Source organism: Panthera leo, chromosome B4, assembly GCF_018350215.1.
Source record: "Panthera leo isolate Ple1 chromosome B4, P.leo_Ple1_pat1.1, whole genome shotgun sequence".
Classification (NCBI taxonomy): domain Eukaryota; kingdom Metazoa; phylum Chordata; class Mammalia; order Carnivora; family Felidae; genus Panthera; species Panthera leo.
Window position 1 is genome coordinate 57,054,198 of NC_056685.1, and position 16,531 is coordinate 57,070,728.

At 34.2% G+C, this 16,531-nt stretch overlaps 1 protein-coding gene across 17 annotated transcripts in view; it reads right to left on the minus strand.

Moving 5' to 3' along the window:
* The window catches only part of SOX5 (SRY-box transcription factor 5), a 1,003,938-nt gene that overhangs the window by 377,941 nt on the left and 609,466 nt on the right, over positions 1-16,531 (minus strand). Inside the window, exon 1 of one of the 17 annotated variants that reach the window (XM_042946053.1) lies at positions 564-579. The exons of the other annotated variants lie outside the window; for them this stretch is intronic. Within the exon in view, the coding sequence (XP_042801987.1) occupies positions 564-571 (8 nt within the window). The 5' untranslated portion in view covers positions 572-579. Of the gene's footprint in view, positions 1-563; positions 580-16,531 lie in introns of those variants that run through there. 17 annotated transcript variants of the gene reach the window in all.

A 16,531-nucleotide genomic window follows, 5' to 3' on the forward strand; every position in this document is an offset into this window, starting at 1 on the left:
TAATACTGTAAACCAGCTAGTGTGTTCCTCCTTAAAAGAAGAGGACCAAAGCAATCTTTGTTTTCACTCCTTTCTAGTATATCTCCCTCCTGAATCCCACCCAATGTGGTGGTTGCCAACACAGCTTCCTGTTCAGTCTTGATAGAAAGAAAGAAAGAAAGAAAGAAAGAAAGAAAGAAAGAAAGAAAGAAAGAAAGAAAGAAATCTAATGCCATGATTATCAATATATCAGTGAGAATACAATAATATTAAGATTCTCCAAAAGATACTGTTTTCAAAATTCTACCCACACACAGTGCTTTATATTTTTCCCATTTAAATTTAGAATTAACATCCCACAAAATAAACCCAGGGTTTGTGTCAAGAAAAGTATCTCTCTTTGCATGATTACAATGAGAACAGGAAATCTTTGCCTGCATTCATGGGTCACTTGTGCCTTACATAAATTTCTCTCTATGATTTACTACATTTAGCTTCCTATGTATAGCTGAAGTTCAAACTTCAGTCTTTACAGGGTAATATTACAGAGAAAAAATGAGATCCTATAGATAAATGATAGTTACCACAACATTCATATGTAACACGTGTCACACATATCCTATATTAACAATATAGAAGTTCAGCTGCCATTGAATCTGTATTGTTTGTAAATTTAATCCAATTCAACAAGTATTTCATGAATGTTGAAACTGTGCTTGGTATAAGGAAATAAAGATGAATGATTCTTAGCTGATGCACTCACAATATAGTGACATCACAATCTAGTGAGGAGACACAACTGTGGGAAATTCTATAAACAGAGGCAGAAAGCAGATCCTATGGAAGTCACGGAGGGAGTACATAATTCTCTCAGTCAGTTAAAGCAGGATTCAAAAAGCAGACAACACCCCAAGGGAAACTTAAGGAATGAGGTTATACCAAAGGAAAACCAAAAGCACCGAATTAAAAGAAGTATAGAGTGATATAGAATGGCTAGAAACAAGGGTACAAGATGGGAATCAATAGATTTAGTAGCTAGATAAATGGGATGATAAATAGAAGGTCAGATTCAGGTTTATATATTTAATACATCCCTTGAATACCAAGACCGTGTTTAACACTGGAGCCTGAGGATGCTGCAGAGGTTGAAGTTATTAAATTAAGAAGTGCCATGACCAAAAGACACATTAAATAAAACCCATCATCCAATTCCTGCACTAAACACAAAAATCAAAACTTTCCCACGGACTAGAGATTAACAGCCAATCCTGTAGTTTGGGGCCCTCCATAGCCTGTCCTCAGTTTACCTACCATATACCCTATATCTCAGTCCCACAAGATTCTTACCACATCCAAAGTTGAGCATGATTATATGGTCTGGCATGCCAATGCTCAGTCTTTCAATCCTATGCCAGGAGCTCCAAGAGTCTATACAACCTCCAGGAACCAGTTCAAAATCAGCACCTTTACATAATCTTTCAGCTCCACATTCGAATGTATTTTGCCCTTCTTTGAGCTCCCCAACATTTTGTATCTATTGCAGTTATTATATCATGTAGTCCTGTGATGTTTATGTGAACTTTTCTACTGTCCAAATGAAGGCTGTTAAGGGAAGATTTTCCCCCCAAACGTTGCCTTAAAAAGTTTTGCATTTAGTAAATGTTCAATGACTATGTTTTTTTATTTTTTAAAAATGTTGATTTATTTACTTTTGAGAGAGAGGGAGAGAGAGAGCACAAGCAGGGGAGGGGCAGGGAGATAGAGAGAGAGAGAGGGAGACACAGAATCTAAAGCAGGCTCCAGGCTCTGAGCTGTCAGCACAGAGCCTAACGCAGGGCTCAAACCAGCGAACCAGGAGATCATGACCTGAGCCAAAGTTGGACACTTAACTGACTGAGCCACCCAGGTGTCCCCTCAATGAGTATTTATTGAATTGTACCAAGATAAATCATTTAGGTATGTTTGTAAGTTATTTAAATGACCTTAAAAGTTTATGAAGGTAACAAATATCAAAAAACAAATATGAAGTTAACATCAGAGATAAAGCATTCTTCCTCTCATATTAGGTATATTTTGCAGTCACTACTACCTTAGGCTATGTAGCTGTTGTGGTAAGCCTTCCTGATTTTTTTTAACCAGAAATCATATAAGCAGATACGTAGTATAAAATATTTGAAGCTAAATCTACAATTCTTATATAACCGGACAAATTAAGGTGAAATTTTAGTGAAAATATCAAAAACTGCTGAGGTAATGTTTTCTTGTCTACCAGCTGTTCCTCAATGATGAGTAAAAATGATATACATTTAAATCAGGTGCAATGGAGAGATATTACAACATTTTTAAGGTCTATAACTTGTAATCTATTGGTATCCTATTCTTCCACTTGTTTTTGTTTATGTTTATTTATTTATTTTGAAGGAGAAGGAAGGGCAGAGAGAGGGAGAAAGAGAATCTCAAGCTGGTTTTGCGCTGTTAATGCAGAGCCTGACATGAGGCTTGATCTTACCAACCTGGAGATCATAACCTGAGCCCAAATCAAAAGCTGGACACTTAACCAACTGAGCCACCCAGGCACCCCATATCCTTTTACCTGTTAAAATCTTTAGAGAATAATGTAGTATTTGATAAAATGTTAAATATAAGGGAAAGGAGGCTTGAAAACAAAGTATCAAGGAATTCACAGAAAGAATATAGCAGGGAGAGTTTTTAGATATTCAAATTATTACTATTAATTTCAGGGCATCTAACAATTGATAGTTCGACATGGCTTGGTTAAGCTTATATAGTTTAATCCAAATAGTTTTAATTTTAAATTTCTTTTGCTCTTGTATCACGAAATAGTTTAATAGAAAATACAAGTCATGGTTATTTTCCATGTGTTATGCCAACAAATGATCACAAATTATCACAATGAATTTTTGCAACTATCATAGCTATATACTGTTTTCATGATATAAGCACAAACCACAGTTATGACCTCATACATTAGCACAATACTTTGGCTCTCTAATACAGGTAAAATTCAAATGGAATTTCTCTCACACACCAAAAAATGCATACAACGCCTCGATAATTCTGTATGCATTGTATTTGAATTAATTTACTGAATAAATATTAGTGGAGAGTGAGTGGTGCACCTGTGTGACTTTTAGCATCTCCTTACTATTTAAATTATAGTAAAGTGGATCATAGGTGCTCCCTGACATGATATTCTGTAATATTCCACACATATAACAAGAAAAACTTCACGTGTAATTTAAGAAAGCAACAGGTAAGTTAGTAACAGGTGCCAGAAAAAGTATTTTTGAAATAAAAATTCTGAAAACTCTGTCTCAAGGCCCAGCAAAATATGAAGATAAATAACAAAATAAATGGTGAATATCAATTTGTATGTAGAAAACTGATTACCATGCTATTTTCAAATTTTGAGCACTTTATAACACAGTACAGTATTTCAAGGTGAATATTTAATGCCGCAAATGACCTTACCAAAATATATCTGTTTGAAAGCCAGTAACATTTCTTACGAAGTAATAGAAAACTTACTTGTTTATCCCATTTTTTCCTATAAATAAATGCATCTCAGAAATGACAAATGTGATACTGGTATATGTCACTCTGACAAGATTACATACACTATTTTATTTCATTTAATGCTACAATCTGTGGTTAAAGATGATGATTAAAATACCTCACTAGGGAGTATAGCAAGATACCAAGCAATTTGAATGGATGCGGGCTATCAATAACCAATATAGCCACACTGGCTACAGCTGCTGTGTATCAGCCCTGCAGGTTACTCATGAGAATACAGCCTCAGTATGGGTATACATATGCCATATATAACATATAACACGTATGTATATAACATATCACAGTGTGCTACTTCCACAACACTGGGATGACATGATATTTAAATTAACAACTAACTCATACTTATTTACAATAATATTTTTATATTATTCGATTTGGGTGAATCGAGGATGGTATTCCTCACACTCACATTTATAAATTCTCTTTAGATAGGCATTTTCATTATTGTATTCTCAGTACATCTTCCAAGAAGTAAATCAGTATTGTAAGAAAGTTTCTCTCACCAAATAAATTAAGGGAAAGCTGGATTAAATGAGTTTTCATTCTTTTCTTTACTGAAGGACTTGTCAGAGCCTGTAATATATGCACTAGGAAGACAGGAAAAAAAGTGAGCTGTGTTCTCTTCTTTCTTTCTTTTTTTTTTTTTTTTTTTTGACAAGGAATCATCTATATGGGAAAAGCAAATTATTATAAAGATAGAGAATCTTAATTCATAGGTTTAATCTACTTTTAATCAATGTTTCAACAAAGACAGCTAAACTTATGAGTTATGTTTAGTATATTCAAAATTCTATTTTTGTTCTATAGCACTTTCTTTGCTTTAAAGCATTGCTATATCCATTTTTTACTACCAAAAGACGCATCATTTTGATGATAGATTTGAGTGATTTTTTTTGATAGTAGTAAAGAATGTACGGGTAAGATTGCCCACGAGTTCTGTTTGTCAGAGCAAAATTTTGAAAAACCTGGATTAAAAGGTTGACCAACTTCAGAAGAGAGTGAGATGCCAAGAAATCTTTTTCAAAAGGACTTGAAATAGATCTGCATGAGTTAATAGGATAAAGAACTTTTTGTTGTATGCCAGGAAGGACCCCATGATTCTTATCTATTATCTTCAGTATCAAAATGAAAAAGAAACAAAGAATCTGGTTAATACAAATAAAACAAAGTTTGAAGTATCATAATTAATTTTAAAGCCTGAATTTAAAAAGTAGACATTCCCTGCTTTGTTATTCTAAAAGCATTGTAGTCTGGACTACATTTATTAGTTTTACCAAAAATTCTTACAAATTAGCAGGATCCCTTTTCACTGCCCCTAACCATTATATAGGAACAATTCGAATTCACCTCATATAAGCTGCATAACCTCTTTGGGGGAGAATCTGGGTTCCATCATGTGAAGGCAGGTAGGGTTATCCTTTCCACTGGAAGCATATCACTTCTGTGAAGAATTCATGGTATTTTAATAAAGGCACTCCCTCTTATTTTTCATCACTTTCTCTGTCTCCAAGCTGGCATCTCTCTCTCCTCTTTTTCTCCTGCTCTCTCAATCTCTCTTGCTCTTGTTCTCTTGCATTCTCATTTTATATACATACATACATGGATACATACATACAGGCAGGGTTACAAGACCCAAAGTCTGAGATAGTATACTTTTCATAATTAGTAGAAAATACTCCACTTTATTAAAATGATGATGATCAGGGGCACATGGGTGGCTCAGTCAGCTAAGCGTCCGACTTCAGCTCAGGTCATGATCTCATGGTGCGTGAGTTCGAGCCCCACTTCGGGCTCGGTGCTGACAGCTCGGAGCCTGGAGCCTGCTCCGGATTCTTTGTCTCCCTCTCTCTGGCCCTCCCCCGCTCACAGTCTGTCTCTCTATTTATTTGTTCTCAAAAATAAATTTAAAAAAAATTTAAAAATTAAAAAAAATAAAACATAAAATGATGATTATCACTACAAATAGCTCTTTTAATTTTCCTGTTTCACCTCACAGGCTATATAATATCTACAAATCACTCTTCATCACTGTTTAATGATAAGTTAGACAAGTTATATTGTCTATATTTTGTTCCAAACAAGGAAAAAAAACAAACTATGATATAAAAAATCTATCTCTGACAAATGTGCAAAACAGTAAATACTTCTGTTTGGTTTCATTTGATCTTGAAGAACCCTTGGTAGTCTGCTATACGTGGCTTATACCGTAAAAGTCCTCAGTAAAACTGAACTCTATTTACATTTTTTAAGTGTGTTGTTATCATGTGTTCTATAAAACACAGGAATCCTCACAAACTCACAAAGAAGCTCACTTTGAAATTCATTGAGACCGTCTCCAAAAGGGTATTACATTTTCCAGAACCCCAAAGACGTGTCCATGAGATGGTGTGAAATGCACTCCAAAGTAAGATGGGCATCAAGGAGCCCTGGAAAGGACGGAACCAGGGCATCTAACAGTCATGGAGCAGCCCAATGAAAATCTGCTGGGCAAATGAGGAAGATCACAGCGTTGTAGCATGACTCCCAGGAGAAAAGGTAACCAAACCTGAAGGGAAACCAGATCAGCCCCCCAAAATACAGAGTGAAAGCCAGGAAGTCTGAGTAGAGCCAGATGCCAACAACACAGGACCTGCAGCGAGTTCTAGCAAACAAGAAAACTGAGATCTCAGAGACTCATTATCTATTAGCAGAAGACCTTTTGGAGGCAGGAAGGTGGATTTTCCTTTCTGGCCTTAATGGTGCTCAGTACTGTGTGTGGCCAAGGAATTTTATGGGAATTGACAAGTTACACTTTAACTGAAATAGAACTCTTTAATATTAAAGCTCCACAAACTGACATTGGAAAGATGTGTAAAACTTTTCACCTTTAATCTTATTAGACATCTGAATTTCTAAACCTTTAAATGCTTTTATGCATTTTAATTAATCTCTCAGTTAAAATTGATAAAGAAAAATGAAAATTTATATATTATAAAACAATACGGTTTTCCTTGATTTTTTAAATATTCATTCCCTAGGCAAAACAATCATTTACAAGTAAGGAAATTAATGTTGGTTGCCCTCGGGCAGAGAACAGACAGCATATCACTTGCCTGACTTTTAATAAAAAAAAAATACATAGTTGTCCTTCTGACGATGATCTTTAAGCATCCTAGCTCTTTTGCTAATAAAGTAGTAAGCAAGAGCTAATAAGTAGAAATTTGGACTCCTAAAAAGCAGGAAACCAAAAGAAAATTATCTGTTACATAGGTGTCTTAATGTCTATTACCCGCTACTGTGGTAAAATTATCTATTCATAATCAATGAGCTATCTAATTGATGTAAAGAAATATAATTATTTTAATAATTTCCAAATAAAACTTATGATTAATTAATTGACTTTTCTGGTTGTATATGTATATATTTATGTATCTGTCATCTAAAAAAATAAAAACAGAAAAAGTGAACATTAAAAGTGTAGTAGTGTTTCAAACATATACTATAGAAATTTAAAGTGAAACAATCAGCAGGGAATTTGATATTACCCTACAGACAGCTGCTCCTTGGATAACAATGACCCATTTCCCCCCAAAAATGAATTACTCTCACATTAAAATATGTAAAACCAATAAACTAATACAAAATCCTACAAAACTTTGTTACATTGTGGAAACAAGCAAAAGCTGTATTAGACTATGATATACATGAAAAACAACAACAAAAAAATCAAAAGTAAAATGATTAGTTTAGAAACTGCTAAAAAGTTAATGCTGTTCCTTTATCTACTATCCTTATTTTTTTCCTTAATAAATACAATGTTTAAATTCTGTATTGTAGCTGAATAATATTACACAGCCAATTAAATGCAGCGGTCTTCAAAGTAGGAGTCAAAGTCCACACATCATGAGACTGGCCATTTAACAATAAATATCCCATACAGAAGAGTGAAATTAAGAATACCTTAAAAGAAGAAAAGAAAAAGAAAAAACCTTTCTTAAAGCAAGAAATCCAAACGTACTCAAATAGCACATGTCGGAATAAGTACAATATATACTTATATAAAAATTTTTCATGTTTATGAACATACATCTTTTCACCTGAGGATATCTAATATCTTTTGAAAACAATTTTTAGAACTACTATTTTTTGAGCCCTAACACGACAGCTTGTCCTGAATCAACAGAAAACATTATATTTAGAAATTCTGCAATTTAAGAAAAAAGCATTGAAGTTTATCAGATTCCATCAATGATCAGGATAATAACAACTTAACAGTTTGACCAAATTAAATCATTCTGTTTTCATTTAATAAAAAGGCACAATCCACAGGCTGTTCAAAACCAAAACTTCCCTACAATTTCTCCACTCATCCTCATTCTGACCACACAGCGTCTCTTTTCAATTCAAACCATGCATTCTAGAGCTCCCTTTCTCACCCCTCACAAACCTTAGTGGAATGAAGGGCATTAAAAGTAAGTAAACAACCAATAAATGTAACTATGTTACTGAGTCATGTGGGGAGGAGGGCAACATGCAGAGAAAATGGCTAAGTTGTTCAAGTTGGTAAAGCAGACTTTGTTCCATAAACTTTCCAAGAACACTGGTAGAATGCTTCATTTTTAATTCATTCAATCCCACTTAAAATTTACCTGCCGGCAGCAATTTGACTAGGTTATTTTTTGCTCTCACAAAATGCCATTTTTATTAACACATCAAGGAAAAATATAAATATGTTCAGCTTGACATTCTGTCTTAATATTTTGAAGATGAAGCTCATGTAAAGTGCAAAAGAAAGCTCTGTGACCGCTTATAGGGGCAGGGTGATAAAAGCTGAAAAATATTTGAACGAGGGATTCTGGCACATTTATATTGTAAGGAGTAAATGCAGGCACGTTATGTCCTTCCATTGATAATACTAACATCATCAGGACTTGTATAAACTGAATCCTCTCTGATAATACAGTCAACATTCACTGGGTACTGACAATGTCAAAAGACAGTTCTGAGTTTTCCATAACTCATTTCTTTTAATCCTCAGAACAACCCCATGAGGTATGGACTGTCATTTCTCCACTTCACAAATGAAGAAACTGAGGCAGGCACAGACAAGTTCAACAGCTTACCCAAGGGAACCCATCTTACAAACCACTGAATCAGGCTGGTAAATTAGATAATCTTATTCTAGAGCCTATACTCAAGACCCACATGACTGCTTAGGTCTAGAAAATTCTACCATTTATAACTTCAGTGTTTACCCCTCCTAAAAAAAAAAACTGACAGACATGGATTAAGTCAATGTGTGTTCTCCCATAACACTCTTTACTTACTTCTCCACTTACATTTTGCTTGATATACTGCAATTGCTTCCATAACGTCTGTCTCCCGCAGACTATAAGCTTAATGAGGACAAGAGCCATATGTGTCTTGTCCATTATTAAATTTCTAGAAGCTAGCACTATCTAGTATATACAAAGTATTTAATAATATTTCATGAAGGAATGTACATTTTTAAATGGCTTAAAAGATCTATTCTCTCTACTGCCAATCAAAAATTTCCATTAATAACTACAAATATTGACAATTCACCATCAATACAATAGCTAATATGTATTCAGTTTTCACTATCCTAGGTTCAGCGCTAATTTATTTATATTCTGTTACTCAATAGCCACAATCTCTTTCTTTCCTTTTTTTTGTGCAGAAGAGGAAAATGAAATTCAGAGAGGTTAAGAAACTAGCCCTATATGCCACAGCTAGTGAAATATGCAGTCAGGAACTAAACATAGACATCTGGCTCTAAAGTCTATGCTATACACTACCTTGAAATAGGGGCAATTTTCAAACTGCTAAATTCTCAGTTTAAAGAGAATTGGAAAATGTTGGTAATAAAAAAGATCTCCATTCTGTAATCTTTTAAAAATATCTTAATATATCTTTTTTAAATTGTAGAGTGGTAGAGTTAAAATAAGAAAGAATAAACTGTATTCGCCTCTAATTTTATTCAAAATTTATAAAATATTTTAGAATCCTTAAAAATATTACATCTGATTTTAAAAATCTGATTGGGTAAATGAAGAATGAGGAAAAGAGTTGAAATTGTTTTGACTGAGATAACTGACTTCTAGCACTTTTTATAAAGAGCACACATTGTAGTTCTAAATATGAATTCCAATCTAACAAAATATACGGTGCTTTTACAGTGCTACACTATTAGATAGACATTATAATTAATATTTTTAGATTATTACCTGCAAAAAATTTGGCATTTATGAACATCTGCAGAGTAAACTTCATGGATAAATTGTTAATACTTCGTTGCATTAAGGAAGCTCTATATTCTCAACTAGTACCAAACAGCTCCCTCTGCAAGACAAATCATTATGGCTCAGATTGTTCCTGATCACAGATTAGATGTCCTAGAAATCTAAGCCAATTTAAAAAAACCTCCAAAATTTGGTACACCAAAACTTGAACTTGATAGGTATCCACTTCTAACTAATCTAATTATAGTCTTAAGTGATTTTATAAAGGACAATGCTCTAATAACTGTCTTAAAATCTGTATTTAATCTGAATCTAATCATGAGGACACAATCAGACAAATCCAGATTGTGAGATACTATGTGAAGCAAATGTCTGGGACTCTTCAAAAATGTTGATGTCGATGCCAAGACAAAAAGATTGAAGGGTACTATTTACAATTAAAAGTGACCTAGAGAGATATGACAAGTAAATAAAATATCTGATGCTTGACTTGATCCCGGATTAAAAAAAAAAAAAAAAGGGTAAAAAAGGCATTACTGGGGCAGTTAGGAAATGTAGATATGGACTATATCAAATAATATCACTGTATTGGGGTGCCTGGGTGGCTCAGTCAGTTAAGCATCTGACTCTTGATTTCAGCTCAGGTCATGATCTCCCCTCCCCCCCCTGCCCCCCCCCCCCCCCCCCCCCCCCCCCCCGCCCAGTTCGTGGTTTCAAGTACCACATTGGGCTCCATGCTGACAGTGCAGGGCCTGCCTGAGATTCTCTTTCCCTCTCCCTCTGCTCCTCCCCGCTTGTGTTCTCTCTCTCTCTCTCTCTCTCTCTCTCAATAAATAAACAAAACTTTTAAAAAATCATAATAAAAACCAATAATATCACTGAATTAATGTTACTTTCTTGGCTGTGCTAATGTTATCGTGGTTATGTTGGAGAATGTCCTGGTTCTTAGAAGTGTTAGCCTGCAATGTGCTTGCAAATGAATCAGAAAAAAGAAAGAGAAAGTAAAAGGACCTAAATTTAATAAATAGCAAAACTTGGTGAAAAGTCTAAAGTATATGGATGATCATTGTACTACTCTCGGCACTTGTCTATTGATCTTGATTTTTTAATAAAAAAAGAAAAGGAAACAATAAGAAAAGCTCTATATTTGAATACTTGTGACATGTTTTAGATCATTAGGAAGTTTTCAGTTGCAGCAAATGTAAAGTCAAAAATCTTCTGTGCTGGTGAGTTAGCTCTGCCATCGTGATCTGTAAGTGCCTAAACGTTATCATAAAGAGCAGTCCTATAATAATCATGCCTGAACCTAAACCATCAATTTTGGTGATGTTTTAGTTGGCAAAAGGTAAACAGTGATGCTTTTTAATGATTATTCTCCTATTGATAGCATGATAAATTATAAAAATCTTTTATCCTACCCTTTTTCCTGCATTCACCACTTCCTCACATTGTTTTATTCATATTGATGTGTACCTTCATCTTGTCAAAGAAATTAGTTACAAGGTAAGTATTTGCTAAATATTTTTAAAGGAACAAATCAAGATGGAAATGTTTCTGTGTCATCACTCTACATGTAGATGTGCTACTAACTCATAGTGAAAGCGTATAAAATTATCTGCTAAATTAACTCTTTCAGTTAATCTGGGATGACTTTTAGAGTTAAGTCAACCCAGAGGGCCCAATGGAATGCTGTGTTGCTCAATATCTGCAAAGGCAATCCATTTATGAAAGTGGACCATTAATGATAGACAGCCTTAACATGCTTCAAATGAAGATAACCTCTGCTATGCGGTTATACCAAACTCTAGGGGCTCACGTGGGACACTTTACAGGTACTCGAGCAGATCCAAAAGTGTTTCCTGAGGAAAATTCCTGCTTTGTCTCCATGAACTCCTAAACCTAGAGTCAATTTAAGGACAGAAGTGGGAGTGCCCTCAATCTAGGCAAGAATACAACTCAGTCAAGAACTGATTGTTCCTCATCTCTTAGCAACAGCCTGGATGTAACAACTGTTATTTAAAGGAGATAGTTTAAGGGACATGTTAGCCTTTTCTTAGATCTCTGCCAATATCCTTTCACCAGGAAATCTACATACCTGGCAAACATTAGTTTAGCTACTTATAGAAATGCCTTCCTTCACTAAGTTAGTTATCATTCAATATTCTTTCTCTTATCTGGTCTCTACTAAAAATGGCAATGTAAAGAATGCCTTATGAATTTTCTACAATACTTCTATTGGAGACAATTTAAGGACTCAAAACATATTACTCTCTCACATCAGGGTCCTGCAAAACAATTGTGTTTACCAATAAAATGTTAGGCTTTTTTTTTTGTGTCAGAAAATGGTAATCATTAACCTTATGACTGTCAGTTTAAAAAGAGTATTCTTAGCCAAGGTTTTGGGAAGAATTATCTTCCCTTATTTTATCCACTTGCCTATTTATGTGCACACATACATTAACATATATATAGTGTATACAGTGTATATATACACATATATATAGTGTACATAATATAGGTGTAATGTATAATTTTATAACATGTATATATTTTTATATAACAAACATATGTATTATATATGTACAATATGTAAAACATATGGGATTCTATGATATGAATATTTTATTTTTAATATTTATAATCCTTTTAGCAAGTACCTGAAGTTCTACTAAATCCTGTACAAAACACTGGCTTCAATATTATTTATTAAGTACTGGATATTTATATATCAGTATATAGTCCAATGTTATTTGCCATCTTTGCTGTGTTATGTGAAATATTCTTGGAATCTTTCCCCATTATTAAGTGTAGAAAGATTACTTAGTTTATTACATGAGTAGTAAAGTGACCAAAAAGATGGGAATTATTATATCCCCATTTCACAGGTAAAGAAATTATGACACAGAAACTTTACGTAACTTGCCAAAATCACATAGCTAATAACAGTGGAGTTGTGGAATAAATTAAAGCAGTCTGACTCCAAAACGCACCCATAAGTACAGTTATATGGTTTCTCCCTGACCAGGTATCAAGAAATCAAAGAAACCACCAGAAGCTTCAGCCATATCTACATATGGAAAAATACTTAAAAGATCAAAAATTAAAACAGAGATCCAATATAAGTTCAGTTCAAACCTATATTAACATACACTATTTTAAGAGTAAAACTGAAAAATCCAATAGAATAAAACCACGAGGTTCACTTCCATTCCCAAATGCCTTACTGTCCCCAGGAATCTTCAGTCTTTTAATAGTCCCATTATTTTACCATACCTGATTGAGTTCTCTACTCAAATTTACCAACACCCTGGCCCACTACCCTATAAAAGCAGTATGTCATGACTACAAGTTAGATCAAAGGATTAAGATTGTCTTAATTCTAGCATTATTTACCAGTTTCTCACAAGGTTTCCATATTAATTTCACCACTGAAGATGTGAACACTGACATATTTAAAAATTACTATAAAGAGGTGTCCTGCCCATTAAGAGAGCAAAAACAGGGGTGCCTGGGTGGCTCAGTTGGTTAAGCATTCGACTTCGGCCCAGGTCATGATCTCGTGGTTTGTGAGTTCAAGCCCCACGTCAGGCTCTGTGCTGACAGCTCAGAGCCTGGAGCCTGCTTCAGATTCTGTGTTTCCCTCTCTCCCCGCTCACATTCTGTCTCTCACTTAAAAATAAATAAACCATTTTTAAAAATTAAAAAAGATAGCAAAGCCAATCGGATAAACTTTCTGAGCAAAGATACTGCCTGTCCATAAAGACACTATTTCAATAGGAAGTACCCTGTAAAGGACTTAAGAAAGAGATATTTGAGAGATCTTACATAGCTATACTTATCACAGTAAAGAAATTGCCATCTATAATGTGCACTGGAAATTGGTAGGTCTTAAAAATAGTTTCAAGAAGCCTTTACCAAGAAACCCTTTATGTAACTGTCCACATATCTGGCTATCCACCTGCTGGCACATCACCTTGTGCCATGAATGAATGAATGGATTCAGATAGGAGAGATTAGAAGTTTGTATCACAATCATTGTATATTATGTGTGTACAGTGTCTGAAATTTTATAATAATTATTCACCAACTAAAATAATTCCTGACATAGTAGGCATTTGAAATACATTTGTTGAATGAATGCAGAAATTTCTGCCACTTAAATAATAGATTCTAACGTTCTGGAAGCACGTTTTGTTGTTGTTGTTGTTGTTGTTGTTGTTGTTGTTGTTTACCTAGATCAATACTGAAATTTGATGGCTAAGAGTCAGGTCTTTGGAACTGGACTGTTTGGGTTTGTATACTAGCTCTGCACTTTGTTACCTGAGAAATTAGGCAACTCTCTTTCTTTCATTTTCTTCTTTGTGGAAAAGGGAGAACAAATGAGATTTTTGTGAGGCTAAGGCTGGCACAGCATAAGTACATACTGAATGTCATTGCTATCTTTATATATATCTCTATTAGTGTATCTCTATCTGTACAGAGATAGAGCTTGGATCACATCTTGTGGGTCAATTTTAGAAACTGTGTGTAGTATCAGCTGGGATGCAAAAGGGGAAGGTATTCCTAGCCAGCCACAAACTTCTTTAAACCCAGTGGAGAAATGACAGATACACATGGTGGCATTTCAAAAGGTAAATATAATTGTCCTTTTAAACATATAATCTCTAAAATAACCCATACAATCCTTAAGCAAACATCTTCCTTTCTATTATAACTCCACGGAAATTTGAAGAAACTGACAGAATTTGTTGGGTAAATGATATAAAGATCTGTGCAAGTCAGTGTTACTACCAAGGCTTTTTTAAAAGCAATAAAACATCACCTTCTTATAGAAGAAAGCTTAAAAAGGAGGACAGTTAATAAACACTTAACTCTTTCTGGTTCATTGTTACCCTACTGAGCTGTGGACTACTAGAATCCAGATACAGACAGAAGTTTTAATTTTCCTCCCTCCATGGAAGGGAAGAGAACTGTGCTGTCCCATAGAAATATAATGTGAGCCACAAATAAGAGCCACACACAGTAATTTGAAATTTCCAGTTGACACATTAAAAAAGTAAAAAGAAACAGGTGAAAATAACTGTAACAACATATTTTATGTAAGTCAGTATAGCAAAATACTGTCATTTCAAAACATAATCAATATTTTAAAAAAATCTTAGTAAGATATTTTACATCGTTTCTTTTCAACCACATCTTCAAAATCCAGTGTGTTTTTTATACTTACAGCAAATCTGAATTCAAATTAGCCCCATTTCATGTTCCTGTCATGTAGCTAGTGGCTACCATATTGGAAAGCACAGATATAGAGGGATTCTAAGAGCATTTCCTTTTACAATTTTCCTAAATCACAGACTTCTTTTTCAAAAACTAAAAGACAATATATCATTGGTAAATCATACAACCTAGACATATCCATAATCTAACACATTCTAATAGCTCAATTTTCCCAATATTTGGAAATGCAAATATATTTCAGCCAAGGAAAAGAAAATAGGTCAAATTACTTAGTCAAAATGTATTTTTGGCTTACTATGTGCTAAGTAAAAGTCTATTATAGCTTTTACCAACTACTCCATAAATTTAAAAGCTTATAGTATATAATACTTGCCAATATTCTTTTATTGAGGACTTCTCCCATACCTTTAAGGTAAATGAAATGGGTCAAATAATTAGACTTTGACTATAATTTACTATCTATAGAATATGTTTCCCTTACTGAACTAGTGATGAAACAGCACTGGCCTGATTTAATACTATAAATTCAGAACAAATGGGAAAGCATTAAATTCAGAAGTGCTTCTGGACCATTAACTTCCATGCTGATTTGACATGCACCATAGTATTCAGGCAACAGACTCGGGAATATAACCTATTCCTAAAGCAAACAGTATTTTATCTCATAACCATCTGGGGTTCTCGTCCTAAGGGCTACTTGTGTAGTGTTGTCTGGTATATTTTAATATCCTGAGGTGTGGAACTAAGACCTACTTTATTAGCAAAACCCATTTTTGCTAGAAAAAGAAGACTGACATAGAGGAGATTATAGAGGGCACAAAATTTTGGCTGAGGCCCTTGTTTTCATTATTTAGTTGAAGAAAATCATTGGTTATATATGCTTTCAAAACCCTATGGTTTTTCTAAGGTACCAATAAAAGTGATACCATTCATAACGTGGACAGTGGTCTCTTTCATATATTGCCTATAGTCGCAAACTTAAGTGCCAAGCAGATGGTTGAAATCTGTTTTGTATAAAATGTGTGCTTTTTTTTTCCCCCAACTGTGTTCTTTGTATTCATATTCAGCCTAGGTTTTAGCCATCAAAACACTGGCACTATGTCGATCATTAGCAGCATTTTAGACAACTGGCAACTAAGGTATTCACTGTTCTCCACAAAATGTTCAGCTAATATTTCCCAGATGTATAATTAAGGCAAAAGATCATCTTCTTAAATTGGTATCAGCACTTTGGATGGCTTCTGGCTTTCAACAGATTATATCAGTGGAAAACAATTTTATATCAAAAATAAAGGTTCTGTTTCTTGGATGTTTTTGTTTGCCTGTTACACAGCTGCCCATAAAAAAGAAATCTATAAATTTTCTCAAGCTTCAACTCGCCATCTAAGAAATAGGTAGCTAATGCAAAACTCCTCATGTTACTTTTACTACGAAAATCTATGATGTACTATATTTGCATTGATAACTGTCTTCAA